The sequence below is a fragment of the Brassica napus genome, chromosome C3 (assembly GCF_020379485.1).
Source record: "Brassica napus cultivar Da-Ae chromosome C3, Da-Ae, whole genome shotgun sequence".
Taxonomy (NCBI): Eukaryota; Viridiplantae; Streptophyta; class Magnoliopsida; order Brassicales; family Brassicaceae; genus Brassica; species Brassica napus.
In genome coordinates, this window is record NC_063446.1 from 58,273,544 (window position 1) to 58,298,838 (window position 25,295).

The following is a 25,295-nucleotide window of genomic DNA, read 5'->3' on the forward strand; positions in this document are numbered from 1 at the left end:
TTTCTTTTTTTCGATAGCACATTATGATAGCATTGTTTTAAGAATTGCTATGAAAATTCAATTTTTAATCTTTTTAATTTTAAACTCTAAACATGTTTTAAACCATAAACTTTAAACATAAACCTTAAAACTCTAATATTTACATACAATAACCTGAAATTGTAAACTTAAACTCAAAGTTATTCCTTTTAATCTTAATATTTCACTTCCAAAACACAAAAACTTTAAATCTTAGTCAAACTCTATGCCCTAAACTCTATCCATTATCTTTAATTATACTCCAAATAATAAATATAAACACTAACATATTGTATTCAATACCTCTATTGTTCATACTTTAGTTCCAAATCTTAAATTAAAATTCAAAATTTAGTTATTTCAAAATTTAATCTCAAAATCTTAAAACCAACCCTTGACATTTCACTTCAAACCCTAAACTCAACATCCAAATCATAATCTAAATATTAATCTAATATTTTCAAACTTAAATACCAAACCTTAATATAAACTATCAATTTATTATTTTCAAAAGATAAACTCAAATCTTACCCTAACTCCAACCCCCATATATTTAATTCATAAATCAAATTTCAAATATAATATTCTCTAACACCATACTTCAAACCCTAAACTCTATATCTAAATCTTAATTCATTATCTTAATATTAATCTAATATTTTGAAACTTAAACACCAAATCTGAACATAAATAACAGTTTATTATGTTCAAACAATAATCTCAAACATTCAATATCATAAATAGTAATCTCAAAAACTCTATATTATACAAATTAATCTTTACCCTAAACATCATACTTCAAACCTTGTAAAAAAATATACTTCATACTTAACACTAGTTTTTATTAGCTTTTTGTGGCCTTTGATTGATTTTGATCCAAAGATCCAAAATCACTCTCTTGTAATCTTCGTCCTTCTTTCTTATTGGCCTATCCTTCAAAATTAGAATTAATATTTTTGGCCGTTGATTAATTGTAATCCAATGGTCCAGAATTAGTTAAACTTTGTTTCTTCACCCCTCTCCCTCATACGTGTCTTCATCTCACTCTCCTCTTCTCTATCTCTTTCCTTTTGTTTTTGTTCTTCTTCCTCTCTCTAATGAATCTCGCTTTCATCTCCGTCTCACAATCTCTTCCTCTGTATCTACCTCATCATTCTTCTTGGCAACAAACCAACGACCGTATGGAGAAAAGCTATAGAAGCCACCGCCGATAGGGCTAGTGAAGCCGCCGCCGATAGCGCCAGTGACGAAGCCTCTACTCCGGGACGACTCTCTCCTCCTCTGCTCCGCGACGACTCTCGCCTCCTCTGCTCCGCGATGACTCTCTTATCCACTATTTTGTGACGCTTCTCTTCATCTGCTCCTTCACGCCCCCTCTTGTCGTTTGCTCGTGACGGCTCCTCTCTTCCGTGACGTCTCTCTCCTCCTCTGCTCCTTGACGCCTCCTCTCCTCGTTTACTCCGCAACGGCTCCTCTCTTCCTCTGCTCCGTCACGCCTCCTCTCCGCGTCTGTTCCTCTCCTCGCCTGCTCCGCGACGGCTACTCTCCTCGTCTGCTCTCATGTGTCATGGCGGCTGAAGAAACAAATTAGGGTTAATTTTTTTTTGTTAGGTTAAGCCTTTTTAGGTTTAGATTTCTAAACCGGGTTTGTGTGTAAACCAGTGTTGATATCATTTGTAAACCAAAATATTAATAATAAACCATTTTTTCTCAAACTAATTGTATTAGAAATTAATTAATATTTTTTATTTGGTTGACAAAAAAGATTATTTTTTTGGTTTAAAATATATTAATTTATAATAATAATTCTAAAATATAAATGCGAAATAACAAATGCTATCATAACGTTCATACACGGTAGCATTTAGAAAATTGCTATAATAGAGAGTAGACCTAAAATAGTTGGGGCAGACATAGCGGTTTCAATAATACTAACAATGACGTATAATAGCATTTTTCTTACGCTAATAAAAGACATTTTTCTTGTAGTGAATCAAAATTCGTAAACGCATATCATACAAGAGAAGTTTTGTCAAACACCGTCAAAATTCGTAAACGCATGTCTGCAGTGATTATAGAATTGACTTGGAAAAATACGCCGCCTGTGAACTATAGTAAACCGGTGAACTATTCAGCAATCGACACTTTGACAAAAACTAGTGAGTATTAAAATGTGTAAAATGCGTCGAACCGCCAGTAGAAATTTAGGATAAGTATTAAACTGCAGCGAAAATGAAGCTTTTGTTCTTTTATTTCTGTAGTTCAATCAATAAAAAAATCCAAAACCTTAATACTGCATAAATAGCACAAATATAAAAATAGAAAAAAAACATTTTCCACATGATATAATTAGAAAGAAGCTGTGATCTGTCTGTCTCTGTCCTAAGATACCGTCTTCTGTCTCCACTAGCTCTCTCGTGTTCTCTGCCTTCTCAGAAACCAAACATATATATAAACTTATATTTATCAATCCACACACAATATCACCGCCACCAGCATCAGCATCATCAATTCTTGTTCTTACAACTCAGAAGATGGAGAACAACTGCGATTTGGAACTTCGTCTCTTTCCAACATCTTCTTATGATGAGTCAGATACCTCGTAAGTGTCTTTCTCTCTGGAATCTAATCTATGAAATTTAACTAATATACATGAATCTAATAAATTTCATTAATTGATTTGAAGGGTGGTAGAATCAAGAAGCTGTGGAAATTCACTATCGAAGGAAGAAGAATCTCAGAGGATCACAATTTTCTACAGTGAAAAAATGTGTGTTTCTTCGAATGTTGCCCATCTTCAGGTATGTACATATATAGGCATTCACCTATATGATTTATATTTTATTAGCAATTAATGGATTTTATTAATCATTAATGTTTTATGAATGAATGCAGGCGAAATCTATAATATTGATCGCGAGTAGAGAGATGGAAGAGAGGTCATCCTCAAACGGGTCGGATCCTCGGAACAGGTTGACCCGATTACATCATCATCAGCTTCCAAATCCAAAGGCTTCTATGAAAAGATCTCTCCAAAGTTTTCTTCAGAAACGGAGGATTCGAATTCAAGCAGCTTCACCGTACCATCATCATTCACGACCATATTGTTTTTATTTTGTTTCTCAATTTTTATTTGACATACTTTAGCAGTTTTGTATTTTGTATAAGTGATCCAAAATGGAAATTCAGTTGTATTATGTTTCTCATGTCTTGGTATTAGTGATGTACTCCCAATATGCATACTAATACCAAGATAGATTTTGAATATAATTTTACGTTACTATATTCTTTACTAGGGCCGGTCCGCCCTACCGGCGAGATAAAAATTAACAAATAATTAAAGTAGTTAGAGTATTATTCAATATAAACTTTATTATTTAAAAATATACATATTAGTTAATTTTGTACAATGTTATTGTATTTGAAAACTAAATAAACCATGTTATCTAAAAATTAGTTAAGATTTTTTTTAAAAATAAATATACTTGTTATTTTTTATAATATGATTTTTAAGATAATTTTCTTTTGTTAAGTAATCTATGTTTTAGTTATATACGAAAAAATGGATGTGGTATTACATCATTTCTTGTGATTTTACAGCATTATATATAAAGAATTTTTTCATGTTAAAAGGGGATATGTTTCTTTCCACCAGCGCTTTTTCTATGGTTTTTCTCTTGTATCAACCATATTGATCATGCTTTATTTTTCTCTCATCGTGACATTCACCTTTCTTTCCAGAATACATGCAAACCTTCTGAGTTCATGGTCTCGAGTGACTTTATTAATTTACCAAAAAATATGACAACAGGCAAGCAATAAAATATTATTATCAGTTTAGTGGCCATACTATTGATGAGAGAAAAATAAAGCCTTACTAATTAAACATCGTACATGGCCAGATTGTTTTATTCTACTGATAAACTTAAACATAGGTGTAAAATCGTAATAAAAATTAATTAGTTATTAAAAAGATTGTCCGTGTCAAACATAGATGTTTAAGAAAACAAGAACATGTTTATTGGAAGTTCTTAAGGGTGGTTCTTAGTATAAATGAGTAACTAAAATAAATGAAAAATGGCAATTAAATTAAGACGCGGCTCTTAATTAAGCACTTGAAAGAACAGTTCTTCTGGACACGTGTTGGATGGGCATTGGATAGGTTTTTTTGGGAGCAAAACAAAAGTTCAACTCGACATCAGATTTGGGTTGTATCTTCCCCGAAGATTTGTCGGAGGTAGCCTCGACTAAGGCTTTGATGATGGCGGGATCGGCGCCGTAGAGTCTTACCTTCTAGATTGAAGTGGATTGGAGGAGCTTGGCGGTTTCAAAAGGCGGAGGGAGGTTGTCGGCGACTTGACCGTAGTTAACTCCGATGAAGGGCTCTGCATCTGTACAGAAACAGAGTGTGACAGGTTTGTAGTTGATAATATGAAAGAGTTTGCATCTGATCTTGAAAGGAATTAAGACGAGCTGTGCAAGAATGAGAAGCACCGCACTCAGCTGAAAGAAGAGACTTTGTCTCATCGAGAAGGATGGCAGAGAACCAGGAGGAAGCAAAAGTGGTCAAAGTCTCGGCGATTCAAGTTCAAAATAAATCCAGAGGAACAGCTTGGAAGTTGTTTGACGTTCTCAGGACATAGCCTTAAAGATGAATGCACAGAGAATGAAGCTTGGTTCAAATATATAAAAAACAACTTTGGGAAGAGGAGTTCCTTTCCAGATTCTGTTGGAAGACTTTCATGGAAAGAAATTACATGGTTGTGGGGTTCTAATGGTGTTGGAACAAGTCACAGACAGAGATACTCTTGTTCTGCAACACACTCCATTCAAAGGATTCAAGTTTCAACATGTTAAGAATGTGGATTGGCTGATTACTGTTTGTGTGTTAAGCTGGTTGCGTACAACTTCAAAGAAGGGAAAAACTGAGATAATACAAAGAGATTCTATGGAGAGGAAATCTGAGAAACTGCAGAGAGCTTCAAAACATAGGATGTGCGTTAGCAAATGCTATATCAATGGCTCCAGCAAATCCATTGACCACTTTATTTTAAGTTACTTACTTGTCTCTGTTTCTCTGCCTTTAGGTACCTCTGCCATCAGGAGACATCCTCACTCCCAATAGTCTTCAAAGTCTTGGTGTTTCTGGTTTAGGATCAAGTACTGGTTTTGAGCGCCTAGGATCAAGTACTGGTTTTGAGCGCCTGCATTACATGTAAGACTTCAGCTTTGTTAGTATTTATTTATCAATCATCTCACCTGTTCTGTCTAAACCTTGCCTTCTTGGTTGATCATAGGTTGGAGAGAGTATGGGAGCCTATTTTAGTTCCTGGATCACCAACGCGTATTAGTCACTTCTTCTTAAACGTTGTAAGAGAATTGTTAGTCTCAGTGTATTATCTGTTCTAAAAATGGAATCAATAGTCTGATATGCTTGGATCTGTTTTGCAGTTTGAGACTTGATGTTTTTTTGATACAAACCCACTTTTGACATTTTTTTTTAAGAATCCTTAACTTAAGAAACTAGCAATAGAGGACTAATTTTAGGTGTTTCTTAACATAATCTCTTAATTTAATTTTAATACTAAAATATTGCCTAAGAACCCACTTAGGGTTTATTGCAATGAACATGCTCTAACAAACTCGTCCACGAAAACTGATGTCATAGCATTATTTAAAAAGGGAAAAACTGCGTCCATAGATCTTATTATCACAACTTATGCCATGAGTGCCTTCTTGACCATCTTCAAAGATGCATTCTCGGGAGGGGTCTTCTGCTCATTACCAGTCGGGGCTGTTCCCGTATTTGATGCTGACTGTTCACTACTTCCACCAGTTTCAACCTTAGCAACGACTGTGTCATCACCTGCAGGTCCATTGTTGTTGTCGCCTCCCTGATCACATCGAATAAACTATAGTTATTTGTATAACTTATAAGAAACATAACAAAACTTGCATTATTAACAAAGTCAGGGTATGGTACGCGTTCACGTTCGTTAAGGATGCGACTGTGAAAGTCTGATGATTAGACGTGAAGTTGTAAGTACTGACCCTGACCTGAAAGGTGAATGTTTTTCCTTCCATATCAACAACGGCGCGCTGCAGTTTTTTTGGTACAACGGAGCAAGCAACAGAACATCATCCTTTTCTCTATCTTGCTGCTTGTCACTTTCCCAGTGCATATGAAATCAATATCCTACATGTAGGATGACCAGAATCATATCGATGGTGCCATACGTGGAATTTTAAAATTAGTCAGGGAAGATGTATTACCTGAGTTAGAGCTGTGATTATAAACTCATTACGCTCAGATATGGTTAGAGTCTCAACCTTAGCATATCCCCTCAGCAGTGGAGCGGCTGAGGGAAGCCCAGTGTCTGTGGAGACCAACCTGCATAAATATAAAAACCTTATATAAAAATATTCTAATGCATATAAAATCATCATACTACTCACTTGTAAAAGTAGCTCTCTCCTACATTAGTCTCTTTATCGAAATAAATGTGTGTTCCTGATGTGGCATTAAGATATAGACGACCTGCATGATAAAATTTCATGAATGTATTGACAAAATATTTGAGCTGTTATTTATATCATATGAGAAGCTTTTCAATCGAAATAATACCTTTTGGATCACCACGCATGGCTTTGAGTCTTTTGTGAAACGAAACTGTTGTTGAGTCGAACATACTCAAGGTCACAGAAACATCCCTGCAATTTTAAAAATGTGATTATGCATCGAACATATTATTTACAATAAATATGAATAAATTGGAGGGCTAAATATGAAATGATGAATTACTTAAGGAGGTTGCATCACCGAATCGAACCAAAAGGGAGGAGTCAGACAGCCTAAAGTTTTGATTACAACAGAGCCACATCAAATCCGGCGATAGAATATATCGCTCCCGCCGTGAGATGAGGTCGGAAGGTTGGAACACGGCTTGCATTCACAGTGGCTGGCATGAGAGTTCCCTGAAAAATGATTGGAAATATATCAGAATAGCAAAACAGATCATAGATGGCTAATGAAATTATTAAAGAACAGATTCGTAATTTTCGTGATAGTTCACTTGCAATTGCATCATTATTATCAAGAGCATAACAACCGACTCACCTTCCAATCAATCAAAAACATATCGACTGTGATATGATCAGTTTCACCACCACGCCTAACATATCTATACTCCCAGAATCGCAGCAATCTAACTTCAACTTTCGAAGAACATCTTCCAGACTCCAACTCGGTAAGGAAAACTTGGGAGTTAGCTATATCTCAGAAAAATGTGTTTTCCTGTTTAAACAGATTAATAAGATGACTGTAAGAGAAAGAAAGCTGGCCTATTTATACGCTCAGGTTCACCGACTCCTAATCAAAGCATGCAGTCAAGGCTACATCGTGGTAACTGAAGTAATGGAGATTAATCATGAAGAAGAAACAAACGGATGCGTTTCAATGCCACAGATGATTCAAACGAAGATGAAAAGTTTCTGAAAACAAAGAAGGAGAAGACAACGCCAGAGCCAGAAGTCTAGGGTTTTCTTATTCAGGTTACAGACATGTACTACATCAACCACAACCCACCACTTTCCCAACCCATACACACAAAAACAAATAAACTCAAATAAATGAAACGCAGAGCACAGATAAAATGGGACACGTGTCGACATGATGTGAGCCGACTTTCCTATGTGGCATTCTAGGTGTCTCTCTACGGAGAGAGCAAACTCTATTTTATATAATAAGATTATTCTGTTGAGATGCAAAGTATGTTGATAAAAATATCTCATCTACAATGATCAAAAAGATCAATCGAATGACAAAGCAGGAAAATCAGAGAGGTATAGAAACGCATGCTGATGGATAGATTGAGAAAACAAGACAATCTTCTACCATGGCACTGCCAGCTTATCGTTTTTAAATGATCCCATGTTTTTTTTTTGGGTGGAGAAATAGTGCCTACAGTCATCCTTTCTATGTTTCCATATGTGAGAACCAGATGATAGAATCGGAGGAGGTGCTGATCAAATTCTCTAAAGCATCGCTGCAACTTGTGACCCACGACAATGATGGATTCTCCACTCTATGCAATTGCCAGCATCCGGGACATTAAGATTGTAATGAATTACCATGAATATAGTCCACGAGTCGCCAGTGACGACCAAAAAAAGAGGGGCAAATGTCTTAGGCTCCATTTCACATAGTTAATCTTAGGGCCCTAACTTTCATATTTTAATAGTTTCAATATGGGCAAAAACATTTATATGTCGTTGTATGTTCCATATCTTAAATTTCTGTAGGACTTTAAATTTGAAATATCCACTAGCTATTGGGGCTTTTTCCTTATACCTCTAGTAATATTGGGTTTTTTTTCTCCCTATACCTCTAGTACTATCTGGTGTAATGGTGTTTGAAAGTCTCCTTCATCTTTTTTGTTACGGGTTCCTTGTAAAGATATGGTATGACTATGAACTAAGAGGAGAAAAGAAAGCAAGAATAATAGAGTTGAGCTCAGATGAGAAGACAAAAAAAGTTAAAAGTAGAATTTGAAGTCACTGAAACCTCATATAGTCTTTTTTTTGGGGCAACATGAAGATTTATAGATGTAAACGGGAGTTCAGTACAAGATAGAAGGGAGGTTATGCAGAGCTGATTTCGCGAGGGAGTCAGCTATCACATTGTGCTCACGACCAACAAAGGAAACAAAGAAAAAACTGAAAGAAAAAGATAGAAATTTGATATCCATGAGAACTTCAAAAAGCTCCACCAGATATTTCTTCGAGTTAATAGCTCTAGCGAACTCCTGAGAGTCGGTTCTAAGCCAAACTTTGAGAAGAGGGGTGCGCTTTGCTTCCAGCACTGCTTCCCTCATGGCCAGCGCTTCCGCCATAAGGGGAGATGAAACCTCATATAGTCCATTACGAGCAATAGGGAGCCCAATATGAGCCCCAACAGATATTCTAGATTTTCATCCAAAGTCATAGAAGATATCATATCGAACAGTTGAAATCCTTCTTTAGGCTATTCCAAACCAATAATCCAAGATCCAATCAATATCTAGCTGAGTCGATCCACTTTGTTTTTATTTCTTGTAAGAATATGTTTTGGGCTAAAAACCCTACAATGTTTGATTAACTTTGAAATTCATATGCCTCTTCTGAATCCTAAACATTGTTCTTTCTTTGGTATATAGATTTCAACATTTAATCCATTTAGTGAAGATGTCTAATCAATCCCTTTTTTAATTTGCCTTCATTATGCTTATGATTTTTCCTTTTCTTTTTTACTTTAACCATGTTTTGTTTTTACTTCAAGCATGTGTGAATAGTCTCACTTTAGGCTATAAATTAGGCTGATATATGGTTGGATAACGATGCTTATAACTAGATTATTGTATCATTTATATTATGTTGTGCTGATGCTAGATTTTGCCCAAAATTAATTTAATTGTATATTAAGTTGATCATAGGTATTTTATACCTGGAAAGGTGTTTAATCACATGTTTTAACCATAAATATCTATGTTTGTAACAACTTTTTTAAGATTTATCTTAATATGTATAAAAAAGTAGACAATATTTTTATTGTATTTTATATCTGTTTTTTTTTAAATCTATACGCTCAAGACATAAAATTTTACTTTTTAACATTTTAATTTAGTCTATTAGAAAAATCAAAAATACAAACACAGATTCTACTATAAAAGGCAAAACTACAATAAATTTATCGTTGGAGTTCCTAACAAGCAAATAGAAACCTCCATTTCATCATATAGTCCAATACCCAACATATGTAAATACTTTTTTAGATAATAATGGCTGTTAAAATTGATAAGGAGTCGTGCGGCTTCAAAAACTAAAATAGCATAGCAAAAGAATTCTTATCTTTCAGTTTTTATGGTTTAAATCTATATATTCACCTTCCAAAGTTATAATCTCACTAATTTCATATATATTAGAATGCTAATATTTAGACCACTATTTCAGTTTTATTTTCAGTTTCATATATATTAGAATGCTAATTAAAAAAACAGAATACTACTAGTAATTACATATAGTGAGCAAATATTTAGCAATATATAAGAGTAACAAATAGCATCAGTGAACAACTATTGAAGCAACGTTTCAATATATATATACCTGCACACCGGTTTTGTTTTCTAAAAGGTCCGCCCATGTGTTTTCATACACTTCTTAAATATATTCAAAATTTTATATTGTTTAAATTTTTGTTTTCTCGCAGATAATGATGTTCGATGACTGTATCTTATTGATTTTTAAAAAGGTGAATGTATCTTCGCTGGTTAGAATGAGTTGTTGCATGATAAATGCCAAAAGCGCTTTAATAGAAGCTTCGCGAATCAAGGTAAATGAAGATGGCAAAAATATGGGTGGTGAGGTTAAGATACATTCATCACCACTCCAGCATACTTTTTAGTATAAAAGGTTTCAGCTATGCCATGTAGGGATGTAGCAGCGGCCCTGGGCAGAAGCAGTGGAAGCATCTGCTTCCGGCCATTAATATAATACACAGTTTGCGGCCATTTTTTCAAAAGTTTTCACTAGTTTAGATGGTTTATATAGCATCGGTTTTTCTCATAGGTAGAGAGTTTGAATCCTCTTGGCAGCCTTTTTATTTGTTGGGCTTCCAGCCTTTATTTTTTCCAGGCCTGTAGGGATGCACTCCCCGACAAAACGATGGCCAGACATTATCTCCCTCACTATGTTTTTGAATCTAGTGAGGAACTGGGGCCGAACCCTGTTCATAATCGGCTTCCAAGCATGATTAAACATTTTGAGAGATAGAGAGAGATAGATGTGGTTTGTGAAGAGTGTAGTGACACATATATATAGAAGAGAAGAGCAAATGGTAGTAGGAATATTACATACAACATTTGTTTGAAGGTAATAAAAGCGATGTTCTATATTAAAATATGAACTAGAAATTGAAAGAAAATAATTTACCACTCCCAAAAGTAGTAAAAAACATAAAAAAGAAGTTACTTTCTTTGCATCTCGCACAACTGAATCAACTGTATATGGATCGTGGTTACGTGCAAGCAAAACATAATTATATTGTTGCATGCATCTATTTATATTACTGTATGACATAATTATATTATTCCATGCATAATTTATTATTTCCCATTATAACTACTATTTGGTTAATTGTTGTTTATTTACTATTTAGACACTACAAGAAAACATACAATTCATGATGATCGTATCCGTTAAAAATTCGTCGGAAATAACTTTTTTACGCATTTTTGACGGACACATTTTGTCTGACATATCTTGTCAGAAACAAAAATTTGTCAAAATCCTCTTATCAATTCACACTGACCGCATTATCAAAAAAGCGACCATCTGAAAACTCAATGAAAAATTTCTTGATAATAGTTCCTGATGAAAATTTTGTTGGGAAAATTTGTGACAAACATTTGGTCATCGAAAAATCTTGAAGAATATAATTCCCGACGATCATCCCATCGTCAGAAATATTCCCAGTAAACATCATCGTCCAAAAAATTCTCAATAAACAACTTACCATCATGAATTTCCCAACGAACCTACGTCGTCGAGAATTTTTTCCAACAGCCAAAGTTTTGTTAGGAATTTTCCCGTCCACAAAATGTTCATCATGAATTATTCCCTTGACGATTTTAAAATTTAGATAAATCATATTTTTTTAATTTTGATTGAAAATTAGATCTTGATCCGCGCAACCGCTCAAGTGTTATTTTTAATTTTTTATATGTATATATATATATTTAGTTTAGATCTTTAGTGGTATACATTTTTAATTTTAATCACGTATTTAAATATTTATATAACTATTTAAAATAAAATAATTTATAGTTTACATGTTGTAAATAATCAATTGTTTAAAATTATTACATGTATTTATTGCTTCTTATTATATATTTATCTTATGTGCATGAAAAAACATATTTGAAAATTATTTTGTATTTAATTTATTTTAAATTTTTACCCGTCTTTTAAAACTTGATTCATTTTAGTAATATTTTTATGTTTATTCATTTTACATAATACATTATTGTATATACAAAAATCTAAGATATGCTAGTTTTTATATATATATTGTAGTCTGTCATCATATTATATTTTTTAACATAAATATTTTATATTTTTATCATACGTAGTTAAATATAATAATTTTATTTTAACATAATTGATTATGATTATAAAATATATAAAAGTATGATAGAATTTTTTATTTTTTAATTGTATAAACAATAACTGTATAGATATTAATACATAATAAATTCCATTGCTAATTACAAAATTATTGAAAATATTTACATAATTGTTTTTAGAATTAATATATTCTTAAAATATTTAAATCAAGATAATAATTTTCTTTTAATATGATTGATTGTGATTATATAATTGATAAAAATATGATATAATATTTATTTTTTATTTTATAAACGATAACTGAATATATTCATGTATAATAATATTTAAAAATTAATCACAAAATTAGTAAAAATATTTACATATAATTTTTGAAAATTGAGATCTTGTTAAAATCTTTTTAAACATATTTTTTCGAAATTTGTAATATATATATATATATATATTTATATTTTAAATGAAAAGATATCAAAATATATTATAATGAAAGTAGTTTAAAGATTCTACATATTGTTAGTCTTATTAAAATTTATTTAATAAAAATAATTAAAATTGGTCCAACTTAAAAATCATACATGAATGAAAAGAGAAAATATAGTCGGCCAACTTGATGCGCCTTCCATGAATTTGGTGTTTTTGCGATTTAGGGGGCGTGTTCCACGTTCTGAGCCATGATTGTTGCATTTCACCAATCATGCAAAGCGAGATTCTAACTGAATTTGCAGGGATGCAAGACTAAAGGTGTTTCTTCTGAAACCGAAGAAGACAATTGTACCTACACTCTTGTAAAAGAAGTCTGCCAATGAGCAAAAACATGTTTTGTAGTGTGTGTTTATTAGGATGGGAATCGCCAGGAAGGGATTATGTCACATTTTGTAATAAATATATATACAGTATAAGCTTTGTTGGACACTTATTGAAAGCTAATTACTCAAGCCGTTGATTGTCTTTTGCGTTTCTTCTCTTTCTCTGTTTTGCACTATATATAATCTAGTTTGATTTATGGTCAGCATATCTCATGAGCCGTATCATTCACCAAAATTGAGAGAATGACGATGACTTGCTATGATAACCTTGGGCCTTGGTCCAGGTTTAATGCAAAGTTTTATGACAAAAAAATGAACACACAGAAAGAGATAAATATATTCGAGATAAAAACTAATTAAACATATTGTTACATCCCCTAGACTATATTTACAAAGTGATTTTGTCACATGTCATTTCTACAATCAATTTCACAAAATAAATATGACATGGCTACTGAAATTGATGACATATCTTATAGCTTAATAACTCATATATTACATTTAATGTCAATTTATATTTTTGGAAATTTATTTAGAATATGAGAATAACTCATAAATCATCATTAAAATAAATATATTTAAATACGGCATTATAAATTTTGAAATATAATTTAATTATATATTTTTATATTATACAATTTTATTACTAAAATTTTCAAAAATGAATACAATTTTTTTTGAAAATTATAAAAATTTAATCGTAAAATCATTATTTTCTTATATATCTACAAATTTTATAAATATTGTTTAATTTTAATTTTTGGTAATTACGCAACTTTTACAAATTTATTTAATATATTTAATTAAAATAAATAGATAGAAAAATCTATCTAAGATTATAATTTCAAATATATACATGCATATTCTTAAATATAATTTTCATGTTTAATTAAATCAAATTTATATTAAAATATTGATACGAAAAATAAAATTTACAATATTAATAAAATTTTATTTTAAAATATAATTTCTATTTATCTGTTAAATATATTTTAAATTTTTTTACTGCACATGGAGGAAGAAGACACCTAGTTAGTTGATAAAAAAAGCATATTGTTACATTACACATTTTCTCATCAAACAACAATTCCTCTCGGTCTGAACAGATATGTACTCAGGCTTATGATTGCGACGGAGGATCAAAACATAATCTTCCTTCAATTACTCTCCTGCATTTTTAATTTGAAGAAACAAATTCACAGATCAGCCATATATCTTGATGAAGGTAAGGTATGAACACCAATCAAGCTGCTAAAACCACCATTATGAAACCAAACAGTTGAAGTGTGCAAATGTGTACAAGCATTGGAGAGTACTCATTCCCTTCGGCATTCACACAAATAAAGGTTCCTTTAGTGCAGTGCTCTTAATCCAAATCCGAACAGAAATAAATCAACCAAGCTGAATTAATTTGCTAATATGTTCATGTTGGTTAAGGCTAATTATCAATTCAGAATTCAGCTAACAGAAAAAAACACTCAAATGTAAAATTTTCTATGTAAAATAATGTGTAAGGGATTTAAAATGTGATTGATGGCAAAGGGGAACTCATGGGACAACACAATGAAGAGATGGTTTAGATTCCGACTCACAGCATGTTGTGCCATTTCAGGAGGCCAACGTTTAATACAATTTGGATTTCTTAGACCATGATTAACCCGGATTCTTAGAGTGGGGTTCTTAACGTTAGTTAAGAAACTATTTCTTAACTTTTAACTAAAAAGCTAAGAACCAGTTCTTAAAGTTAAGAACTGGTTCTTAGCTTTTTTAGTTAAAAGTTAAGAAACAGTTTCTTAACTTCCGTTAAGAACCCCACTCTAAGAACCCCGGGTTAATCATGCTCTTACCAGGCACAGACTTCCCATCTTGTCTGAAATAAAATATTACTCCCTCCGTTCCTTAATGATAGACTTTTTAGAAAAAAAGTATCTTTGTTTTTGTGTTTTCTATGAAAAAATTGTAAACTTCGAGAAAATTAATTGACTTATTGAATTACTATTGGTTAAAAGTTATTGAAAACTGAAAATTATAGAAAACGATACATTTATTATGGTAGTTTAATGTATTTTTTTAATATGCGTGAAAATACTAAAAAAATCTATTTTTTAGGAACGGATGTACTATCTATAAAGTACAAAAGTTTCTTTGATTCTTTCATACCAAATATTAAAGGATATTAAATGTCAACCAACTGCTTTCTTGTCCAAAACAGTTCGTCAACTAACCACATTTTCCACTATAAATTAGTTTTCAGTAAAAGATTCATAAACCCAAACTTGAATACTACTATTATTAATTCAAACAATTGATCATTTGGTCATTATGAATTGAAATTTACTCTCTTTTTTGCACAATTTTAAATTTACTTTTTTGCACGTTATTTAGAAACATATGGAATCAAGAGGGTGGTTAGGTGAATACTCCTATATATGAAAGTCAATTAAATTATCAGTTAAAAAAAAAAAGTCAATTAAATTATGTATGACAATACGTGTGGTGAAGCAAGAAAGTACAACAAGCGGAACAAAATGATGCTGAGGAAGAAGGGAACCCAACATGGAACACATGAGGAGACAACACAGACGATGAAGCCCTCTTTTCAAATACATCCATCCACATGCCATCAAATTAGCAATCTTAAAATGTCATTTACTTCGAGACACACAAATAAAGATAAGACTCAATGCCACCCACGCCCCAATAAACCATCTTTCTTTTACAAAATCAAGAACCCAAAGCAAACAACATGGTACCATTACTACATTAACTAATCCATTTCTTGAAAGATTGACATTGTAAAATAGATAGAAAGTACTAACCAAGACGGAATTAATGAAACATTTTTGCTGTACTATCTTCTCTCCTTTCCTTTATCGTCGGAGCTCCGGTTTCCTTCACCGTAATAGAGATATAACCGGCCATCAAAAGCCTCTGGAAGCTGAGGACTATGGTGGTGGAGAGGCGGAGCCATGAAAAATGAAATGCTCTGACTGTCCATTGGAGAAGATGAAGAAGAAGACGAAGATATCGATCTTTGGTTAATGTTTTTGTTGTTGTTGAGAAAGAGAGGTTGTGAATTGGACTGAAGGGTCCCCCTACTACTGTAACAACCGGCTTCCCCGGGAGAATCAGAAGAAGAGATTCCAAAGTTGTAGTTCGGTAAAAAAGAGTATTGGTTTTGACAATGATGATTCAACGACGGTTCTTGACGATGATTCAAGGAGTTTGAGTTTGGCATGAGCTGAACCGGGTTGAAACAATCAGTAGAACCACCACCGGTCCAACTCCGGTTCGGTTCGTCAAAACCGCGTGTGAGAAGCTGAGTGAAGGAGCTTTGCAAGTCTTTGTCTTTGTCTCTAGCTTTCCCACGACTCTCTGTCCTCGACAAAGACAACAACGAGCTCTCAGACGTGCTGGACTTAGACAGCGAAAGTGTCTGGTCGAAGTTTGTGTCGATCGGATTCAAATTGGAGATTGAATCAGAAGCCGCGTTGATAAGCCATTCGACGGCTTTGCTCGGCTGATCGAATCCGAGACGGTCCTGGAGGTCGTAGAACTGGATCGCTGTAGCGACGGAGAGACGTATCCTCCGATCTCTCAACCCTTTTGATGTTAGGACTTTGCTGTGTCGGTCTTTGCCACCGGAGGCTCGTGAAACCCTAATGATCCTAGACGATGGATTGCTCCAATCCCTCATTTCAGTTTTGTCCGAGGAGAGTCTCTGTAGCTTTCTGCTTGTTTGTTGCTGTGTCTCAATGTCGTCGTCCTCCTCCATTGAAACACTACTCTCATGCTTTTCCGGTAAGATAGTCGTCGGCGAGAGACAGTGGACAGGTGAAGCCAGCTAAGCCCTAATTAAGCAGTCACTACTCTCTCTCTCTGAAGCGAAACAGTAGCAGAGCTAACGATAAGCCAAAAAAGCCTGACTAAGTTGCAGTGATAGGAATCTGTAAAAAGGAAGAGGAAGAAGAAATTAAAGTCATTGCTATTGAAATACTGAATATATATATATATATATAAAGATGGGCAAATCTCCAAAATAGCACATTTCTAAGTTTATATCACAAAAATAACACTCAAAAACTAAAATGACCAAAATAGCAACTTTCTAAGTTTATCATTTGAAAATTTTAATTTTTTTTATTTTTCAAAATTTGAAATCTTATCCCCAAAACCTCATTTCTAAACTCTAAACCCTAAACCCTAAACCCTAAACCCTAAACCATAAACCATAAACCCTAAACCCTAAACCCTAAACTCTAAACCATAAACCCTAAACTCAAAACTCTAATCCATAAACCCTAAACTCTAAACCCTAAACCCTAAAATCTAAACCCTAAACCTTAAACCCTAAACCTTAAATCCTAAACCCCACCCTTTAACTCTAAACCCTAAATTTGTGACTTTTGATAAAACATTAAGTGCTATTTTTGTGACTTTTGAACTTGAGTACTAGTTTGGGAACAAAAACTTGATTTAGTGCTATTTTTGTCTTTTTATCTATAAGGATTAATGTCAGCTAATTAATTAATTTATACTAATATGTAGATCTGCAAAACCTACTCATGTTCATAGCATTTCAGTTTCGTAGTATATATAGCTTCATAGCCTGCAAGAGCCTTTTCAGAAACCCTAAACTATTATTGTTTAATAAAAAAAAGATACTTCCAAAGATTATGAGCTTTGGTCATAAATTTTTTTTAGTTGAAGAACAACAAATATATTTTTTTTAGTCGAAGAACCTGACTACCTGAGTAATGATATTTTTTGTTCAAGAAGCTAAAAGCTTGCCCTTAAAATGGAACAATCACAGAAGTTAACACAATCACAGAAGTTAACAATATAGATACAATAAATAAAGCATAGATTTAATCCTTAAAAAAATAAAAGAGAGAAAGGGTTTTGCCTCAATAATCACCAACAAGAGAAACTCACTTGGATTACAGGTGTCAACTGTTCAAGCTCACTGTCTGTCGGACAACAATGGCTGCGAAGATGGTAAAAATGAAATTTCCTTCGGATTCTTTTCATGAGCTTTTTTCTCTCAGTCTTTGGTATGATTCTTCTATAACTCAGATCTCCTCATCATAAGCGTAGTGGTATAAGAAGAAGATACACAGATCTGAAATATTTAAATCAAAAGGGTCATTTAATATAGCATCAAGTATTCGTTTTCAGGGGAGTTTGTGGTGAGGGTTTATAATATTTTTCTTCTTTTTCCAGGGAAAATCAGCCAAGAAAGTGAAAGAAAAATGGCGAAAATGGGAATCGGAGGGAGATGCTAGAGAGAGAAAGTATTATTTACCTGTTTGAGGAAAATATCCACAGTAGCCTTCGGACAAGGAATACAAGTGCACTGTTCGGACCATTTAGTACTTTCGTTATGCTGTTTTCTCTCTTTTACCCTTCTTTAATTTTTGGTTTTACAAATCTGCCATTCATAGTCCACAACTAATCCAATTATGAAGTCTCCGTAGTATTAATCCGTCAGCACTGGTGAATATAGGGTATGACCCAGTTACCGGAGACAAGAGGAACCGTTAGAAAATAATACAGATGAATAAAATTGTAGTAATAAAAATGAATAGTTATTTCATGTCATATTTAATAATGAATAATTTTATTCTTTATTTCTCTAAAAAAAAGAAATGGTAGGGAATAAGAAAGAAAAATTATTCTTTATGAATTGTGACTTTTGTTAGGAATGTTAATGAATGCATTATTCTTCGTCGTTTATTGGTCACTATTCATACCCATAGATTTTTTAAAAATAAATTAAATATTTTAAAATATTGATTATTTTCAAATATGTGTTAAAATGTCTCAAACAAAATAAGATTATTTTCTCTCTTTCTTTATTTCTTTACTTCATTCCTATTATATATTCATGAGAAACCTGTTCAAATAATAAATCAATGTCCATGTCCTAAGAATCTAAGCACATAGGTACATATTCTTTGTTTGTGTATCTGTAGATGAAATACAAATAAGATTAAGGCAAGTGCATATAATTTATTAGGAAAAATCTTTAAAGGGTAATTAGTATTTACACTATATTTGCTACATGTAATGTTTAAACAAATGTATATCGGTGTTTCAAAAAAAAATGTATATCTACCCACTTAGATCAGAGATTGATATCTCCATCACATGTTTTTGAGTTTATGTACAAGTCAAAACGAAGAATGTCCAAACATTCAAAGTCAATTCGAATTACTTAGCGTGGGGATAAAACAAACAAAATAGAAAAGCTATATATAATAAGCAAATACTAAGTCGCTCAAACTAATCTGAAGGTGTGGAAAACGCTGACCTAACCAATATGTGGGATTGGCATTATCAGCTTCGAACAATCTATATGAAAAGTCACTGACAAATTCATGGTGCTCAAATATACAGCTGTAACAGTTCATATCCGACACTAGCGCTAGCTTCCAGTTTTAAATGTAAGGGAGAAAGGAACCTTCCTTAAATTATGGCTCCATGAGGTACATCGATATACTTTAATCATTGATGCAAATATTTAGTCTAAATTCGTTAAAGGATTGTTATCTATTCAACAACCATACTTGCATCATGTTTCATGCTGATTTAAAATCAATAGTGAAAAAGGCCCTGTCGAGGGGTTTAATTAAGTGGACACATGATCTTCAGATAAGGCATAACTCTTATCATTTTCCTCTTTTCAGATAAATTTGATTCGATAAAACTATGTTTTCTCCCTTACGCATGGATTCTTTTGAACTGTAGTCGCTATATAACCAATCCAAGTTCAAGTATGCCGAATCCACATTAAACAATTTGATGCTCGAACCACTTAAATAAAAACAAACCAAACCAATAGTTACATCTCACACGACAACCCCACTTGGACTAACTAACCAAATAGATTCCCTAAATGGGAATTGTTACGTTCTCTATAATCAGATGTCTTTAATGATATGAATATTCCAGAGTTGCATTAATATTTGTGTGGCTTCAATTATAAAATGGTTTTTAAGAAGACCAATGCAAAAAGAAGGTGATATTTGGGTTTCGGTGGTAACAGTGCTTAACGACGGGCTCGAGACTGTGAGGCACCAGGCACGTGTCGCTGTCTAAAGGCATTTATTGATGCACATTCAGAATATTTTGTTTCACATCGAATTTCACCATTTTGTTGCCAAAATACATAGTTACTCCTAGGCCTGGGCAAAATAACCGGAACCGAAGAATCGAACCGGAACCAAACCGAAATACCCGAAACCGAAACCGGACTAATACCCTCAAATACCCGAACGGTTTCTATATTTTTATATCCGAAATAACCGAACCGAACCGAGAACCGAACGGGTATCCGAATATATAAAAATATTAATTATATATACATATAACATCACTAAATATATATTTTTAATTTAAAATTCTATTAAAAGTACCTGAAAATAATTGAGGATAACTAAATTATTATAAAGTATCCAAACTACCCGAAAGTATCCAAACTATCCAGATAGTTTTATCCGAAATATCCAAAGTAATCCGAAATATCCAAATTTTTTATCTAAATCATCCTAATTATTTGATATTTTACTCTAAATAACCGATATTTTATCCAAATTATCCGAACTACCCGAACTATCCGAACCCGAACCGGATCCAAATGAGAACCGAACTTTCTCCGGATATTTTCCGGTTCCTACATTTACTATCCGAACCGAACCGAACCCGAAACTATCCGAACCGAACCGAACCGAAAATAGGTCAAGTACTAAATGGATCCTCTAGCCCCTATCCGAACTACCCAAAACCCGAAATACCCGAACCGAACCGAACCGATACCCGAAATGCCCAGGCCTAGTTACTCCAATGTATCTCTTGAATCTTAAATGTATTTTCGAATGTTTATTATATTATACATAATTGGTTTGTTTTTCCGAGTTAAGAAATGCACAATGGACTTACAACCTCAGTAGCAGTTTAGTTGGCCGTATTTGAATTGATTTAATATTAGAAAATTTCTAATGCAAAAAGAGCAAAATACCATTTGGAATTACCTACCTTTCAACTTTTAAGTAAATTTTTGTTATCTGCATATAATCTTGTAGTTGTCAGCTTCATCCTCAACAGCTCAAAAGACAAGATTTTATTTAAAATTATTTATTTTAAGTTAAATAACCTGGAATGTACCAATGACCATAGGAGTTCTTCACCATTAATTGACAATAGTTAAAAGAGAGGTTGTGTAATGTAATTGGTTTTTATCAAAATGATTTTGGTGACACTTCACTGTTATGGTAAGAGATAGCTTTTAGGATCTTCCTCCAATAGTTTGACTCATAAAAGTATTTTTATGGATTTTTCAAAAAAAATAAAAAAAAAAGAAGTATTTTTATGGTAGAGAGAGGATCACGTATCTGTCACTATCAAGTTTCAAATACAAAGTTACAAGTCTAATGTGATTTCCTATTTATATTACTAATGAAATATGTAAAGAGTTCTCTTATGCAGTTTGGTTTCCTTTCTCAACGGGCTGTGATCTTTTCTTCCAGAACTTGAAATGAAGAGATCTTCCCTCAAGCATCTTCTCAATCTCCTCCATTGGCATTCCTTTTGTCTCCGGAACACACACCACAACAAAGAGAAGAGCAATGACTGAGATCACTCCAAACATGAGAAAAGTCCAAGAAGTCCCAATAGCTTCAGTCAGGGAAAGAAACGATTGAGCCACGATTAAATTCGATATCCAATTTGCAGTTGCAGCTATTCCTCCACAGATTCCTCTGAATCTCAATGGATAAATCTCTGAGTTAACTATCCATGGAACAGTCCCCATCCCCGGAGAGAAGAAAATGATATAAAGTCCCAATCCAAGAAGAGCAAACCAACCAAAATTACTAGGACATCCTCTTGTGTACCAAAGACGGTTTTCATTATGACATAAGTCCTTAACAGAATCATTAGAGACCCAACAAGCCCCAGGATGTTCCTGCATTCATCATACAAAACAAGACATGGAACTCAAATGTTTTCAAATTTAAAAAAGAAAACATTTTGTGTGTTTTGAAGTCTTTACCTTTCCACTGGGAGATGAACAAAACCCACAAGAAGGAGAAGAAGCTTTCAAACAAGTCATACAATCCCAAGTTTGTGCTTTCAAAGATGAGTTGTAATCCGGACAAGTAACGTTATTGAACCTTTGTGTCTCGAGGAAGCTAACCGCAGGAGCATGAGTAGTCACTTCATAGAAAACACCAGTTAGTAATCCAAGAGAGACAATGACTCCTAAAAGACTAATGATCAAAAGCTTTTTCCTTCCGGCTCTATCGATGAGGTAAATGCTAATGATGGAACCAAATGCGTTAAGTCCTGCAGTAACTAGAGACAAGAGAATAGCTGTTCTGTTTGAGGCAAAACCGGCCAGCTGGAAAATGGTTGGACTATAATACATAACAGTGTTGATACCAACGAACTGTTGAAACACTTGGAGACCAACACCAGCTATTAGTCCTCGTCTAACCGTTTTGGTTTTGCATAGTTTGATCATGTTGATTTTCTCTGAAGATCCTTCTTCTAGTATCTCTGATTCAACTGAATCTTTTAGTGCTCTAATCTCGTGTTCTACATCTTCTGCTGAGTATATTCTTCTCATGATTGCTTTAGCCTCTTCTTCTCTTCCCTGTTTTATATTAGAATGAAAAAATAAAAGTTGTTTATGAGTATATTCTTCTCATATAAACCGGACCAAACCGAACCAAAAATGTAAACTAGAAGTAGGCTTAAAAAGATTAAAATATTTTAGAGAAATGATACCAAACAATCCATAGTAGATTTGGTTTTATATTTTGCCATATTAGTAAGTATTATATTGAGCACGTTCATATATACCTTGCGGTATAACCAGCGAGGCGATTCAGGGAGTGTAAACATTAAGATGAACTGCAAAAGAGCTGGAACTCCCGCGATTCCAAGCATCCACCTCCATGTTCCCTTCACCTAAAACAATAAGAGAAACAGAACATTAACACCTTTAGAATAATCCAAAATGTTAAATTGTTTAATATCACTTACATCGGTGAAGGCTAAGTTAATGAGGTAAGACACGAATTGTCCTCCGGTGATGAGAAACCCATTGGTACTGACCAAAGCTCCTCTGATCTTAGCTGGAGATGCTTCTGAGATGTAGAGCGGGGCAGTCATCGAGGCCATACCGACCCCAAGGCCCACAAAAACACGACCAACGACAATGAGGGACGGGTTAGGAGCAACAGCCATAACGATAGCTCCTATTAGGAAGAGGAAATCCGCCATGAGAATGGCGCTTCTCCTCCCGAATTTGTCATTGGCCCAACCTCCGATGGCGGCTCCAACGATGGCTCCAGCAACCGCCATGCTCACTATCATTTCCTGTTTTTCATAAAATTGATTTGGAGCTTAGTGTATGTCTGTAACGTTTGGGTAGTTAGTTACGTGATTCTTAACTGTAAATACAAAAAAACGGCATGCGCAAAACAGAGTTGAAACTCTTAATGATCTGCTTGTATTTATGCTTGTCCGAAATTTCTGAAAACCTTTTCCTAAGCTTTTGTAAAGGACTTCATAATGATTAGACCTAAAGTTATTAAGGTTTCTTTAATTTGACACTATGGTCTCTGTGTTGTTTTGGGATGACAAATACAATTTAATTACCACATCAATCTTGTTGAAATAGTTCCTAGAAAATAGTCATAACTCAACACACTTTTTTTGTAAATTCTAACTATAAAACAAACATATAAGAACCTGTAACCAAGTTTCTCGGTCAACAGTCTTGAAATCTTCTTTGATATAAAGCAGAGCTCCTGATATAACTCCTGCATGTATATATAAATCCCATCAAACTTGAGCCACACGTGTATATAGATGAGTGAAACTGCAGATAACAGATTAAGAAACTTGCCGGTATCGTAGCCAAAGAGAAGACCACCGATTCCTGCGGAGAAAGCAAGACGAAGAACATAAGGGTTCTTCCATGTTAGAGAAAAACATTCTCTGAAAGCTGATTTATCTGCTCCTCCATGTATTCCTCCTTCCATTCTTTTTTATTTTGTGTGTGTAAGTTTTAGTTTAAAGTGTTAGATGAAGGAGACTGAACAACAAATATAAACTTATAAAGAGTGTGAGTTTCTCTGCTGTGGTCTGTTTTTTTTTTTTTGTATTTTTATTTGTGCTGATAAAGTGAGAGAATGATAAGTGGTTATTATTCAATGGAGAATTGATATGGTACAAGACACTCTTGCTAGAAAAATCCAGTTGACTTGTCCAAATTTTCTTCTATAACTCATTTGTTTGCTTTTTTTTCTTTCTCATTTCTATTCTCATTTCTATTGTATTTACTTATACTTTGTTGTATTTATTTACCTTTTGAAGCATTTGCATATTTTCTTTAAATATACATAATTATTATAACATTTTTTCCTTCTAACAAAACATAAATGATTGAATCAATTAACAATGGTTGGGTTGCATGTTTTGATTAGTTTGTTGTTAGTAACCAACATTTGGTCAAAGATCATTGTCATCCTGATTAGACAAAAATAACACGGAAAAGGATATGCTGGACTATTGAAGAGTGTACATGATTAGTCATTTGTATAAGTATAAATATTTAAGAACTTTGAAAATTTAGATTATCTAAGCTTAATCATGCATGCTTATAATTTTAAAAGTAAGTTATCAAGAGTATTTAAATCAAATGGGTGATTTGACGGCCCGATTTGGAAGACAAACTATGATCACATGCTTGTATACCATGATTTATTACTATCTAGTGAAGATATGAAAATTTATATCAGAGAGGAATACGATGCAAGTCTACACAACATAGCTGCGTAATTTGACAACTGACATCATAATATCATATTATTTCCCGAATATTATAATGTCACTAATCAAGACTTTTCTTTGTTTACTTGTGTATCGGTCATGTAATAATCATGTTTGAAAAAGGACATACGAGACCACTAGTCGTCTACACCACGTAAGAATTTTCTGCATTGGAATATATTCCCTGAATGTAGTTTAGTCTAAACTTTCTTTTATTTATACCTTTTTATTGATAAAGGTTTTTTTCTTTCTAAAGAATATGAATTGTCCTTTGAAATAATGGGGAATTAATTCGACAAGCAAAAGACAGCCTTTGTAATTATTTTTCTTGATACAAAAGTTGATACATTAATTTCAGTTTATGAATAACTATTGGAGTATTTTCTTCTTGTTTACTTGGAAGAATATAAGCAAGAAGAAAATATGTTATATGATTAAAATAATAATAAAAATAATAATTGATAATTGAGA

The 25,295-nt window shown here is 33.3% G+C and overlaps 3 protein-coding genes and 2 long non-coding RNA genes across 6 annotated transcripts; 2 read left to right on the plus strand and 3 right to left on the minus strand.

The window, feature by feature from the left end:
• The first annotated feature begins 2,470 nt into the window (after positions 1–2,470).
• LOC106383321 (protein TIFY 5A-like) lies at positions 2,471–3,284 on the plus strand. The gene is made up of 3 exons (XM_013823436.3): positions 2,471–2,620; positions 2,705–2,819; positions 2,914–3,284. Exons 1-3 carry the CDS (start codon positions 2,553–2,555, stop codon positions 3,163–3,165), a joined length of 435 nt encoding a protein of 144 aa, XP_013678890.1. The 5' UTR covers positions 2,471–2,552; the 3' UTR covers positions 3,166–3,284.
• Positions 3,285–4,135: 851 nt separating this feature from the next.
• On the plus strand, positions 4,136–5,513 carry LOC106374438. Its single transcript, XR_001274951.3, has 3 exons — positions 4,136–5,013; positions 5,106–5,233; positions 5,316–5,513. It is a non-coding gene; the product is annotated as an uncharacterized LOC106374438 (long non-coding RNA).
• Positions 5,514–5,657: 144 nt separating this feature from the next.
• Positions 5,658–8,888, minus strand: LOC106375144. Its single transcript, XR_001275213.3, has 7 exons — positions 7,136–8,888; positions 6,821–6,993; positions 6,644–6,729; positions 6,475–6,556; positions 6,292–6,409; positions 6,076–6,214; positions 5,658–5,912 (listed from the first exon to the last, which is right to left on the minus strand). It is a non-coding gene; the product is annotated as an uncharacterized LOC106375144 (long non-coding RNA).
• Positions 8,889–13,911: 5,023 nt separating this feature from the next.
• LOC106383147 (transcription factor TCP24-like) lies at positions 13,912–18,441 on the minus strand. Of its 2 annotated transcripts, XM_013823288.3 has the most exons (4): positions 18,289–18,441; positions 17,919–18,105; positions 15,803–16,930; positions 13,912–14,152 (listed from the first exon to the last, which is right to left on the minus strand). In XM_013823288.3, the coding sequence occupies exon 3, from the start codon at positions 16,756–16,758 to the stop codon at positions 15,835–15,837; it is 924 nt and encodes a 307-aa protein (XP_013678742.1). In that variant the 5' UTR covers positions 16,759–16,930; positions 17,919–18,105; positions 18,289–18,441; the 3' UTR covers positions 13,912–14,152; positions 15,803–15,834. The 2 variants fall into 2 exon arrangements, with proteins under 2 accessions (XP_013678742.1, XP_013678739.1); XM_013823285.3 differs by lacking the exon at positions 13,912–14,152 and having other exon boundaries at positions 15,565–16,930; positions 18,289–18,440.
• Positions 18,442–21,332: 2,891 nt separating this feature from the next.
• Positions 21,333–24,156, minus strand: LOC106375935 (probable inositol transporter 2). Its single transcript, XM_013815957.2, has 6 exons — positions 23,899–24,156; positions 23,742–23,812; positions 23,031–23,366; positions 22,848–22,955; positions 22,036–22,638; positions 21,333–21,948 (listed from the first exon to the last, which is right to left on the minus strand). Exons 1-6 carry the CDS (start codon positions 24,032–24,034, stop codon positions 21,463–21,465), a joined length of 1,740 nt encoding a protein of 579 aa, XP_013671411.1. The 5' UTR covers positions 24,035–24,156; the 3' UTR covers positions 21,333–21,462.
• Between the last annotated feature and the right edge of the window lie 1,139 nt (positions 24,157–25,295).

What these genes read in the sequence shown, in the direction of transcription:
- LOC106383321 (XM_013823436.3), top strand. Translation starts at nt 2,553, where the DNA reads ATGGAGAACAACTGCGATTTGGAACTTCGTCTCTTTCCAACATCTTCT. An exon ending in TATGATGAGTCAGATACCTC is followed by an intron (nt 2,621 to 2,704) that starts GTAAGTGTCTTT and finishes ATTGATTTGAAG; the next exon opens with GGTGGTAGAATCAAGAAGCT. An exon ending in CGAATGTTGCCCATCTTCAG is followed by an intron (nt 2,820 to 2,913) that starts GTATGTACATAT and finishes GAATGAATGCAG; the next exon opens with GCGAAATCTATAATATTGAT.
- LOC106383147 (XM_013823288.3), bottom strand. Translation starts at nt 16,758, where the DNA reads ATGGAGGAGGACGACGACATTGAGACACAGCAACAAACAAGCAGAAAG.
- LOC106375935 (XM_013815957.2), bottom strand. Translation starts at nt 24,034, where the DNA reads ATGGAAGGAGGAATACATGGAGGAGCAGATAAATCAGCTTTCAGAGAA. An exon ending in TTAACTTAGCCTTCACCGAT is followed by an intron (nt 22,956 to 23,030) that starts GTAAGTGATATT and finishes TTATTGTTTTAG; the next exon opens with GTGAAGGGAACATGGAGGTG. An exon ending in GTTCATCTCCCAGTGGAAAG is followed by an intron (nt 21,949 to 22,035) that starts GTAAAGACTTCA and finishes TGATGAATGCAG; the next exon opens with GAACATCCTGGGGCTTGTTG.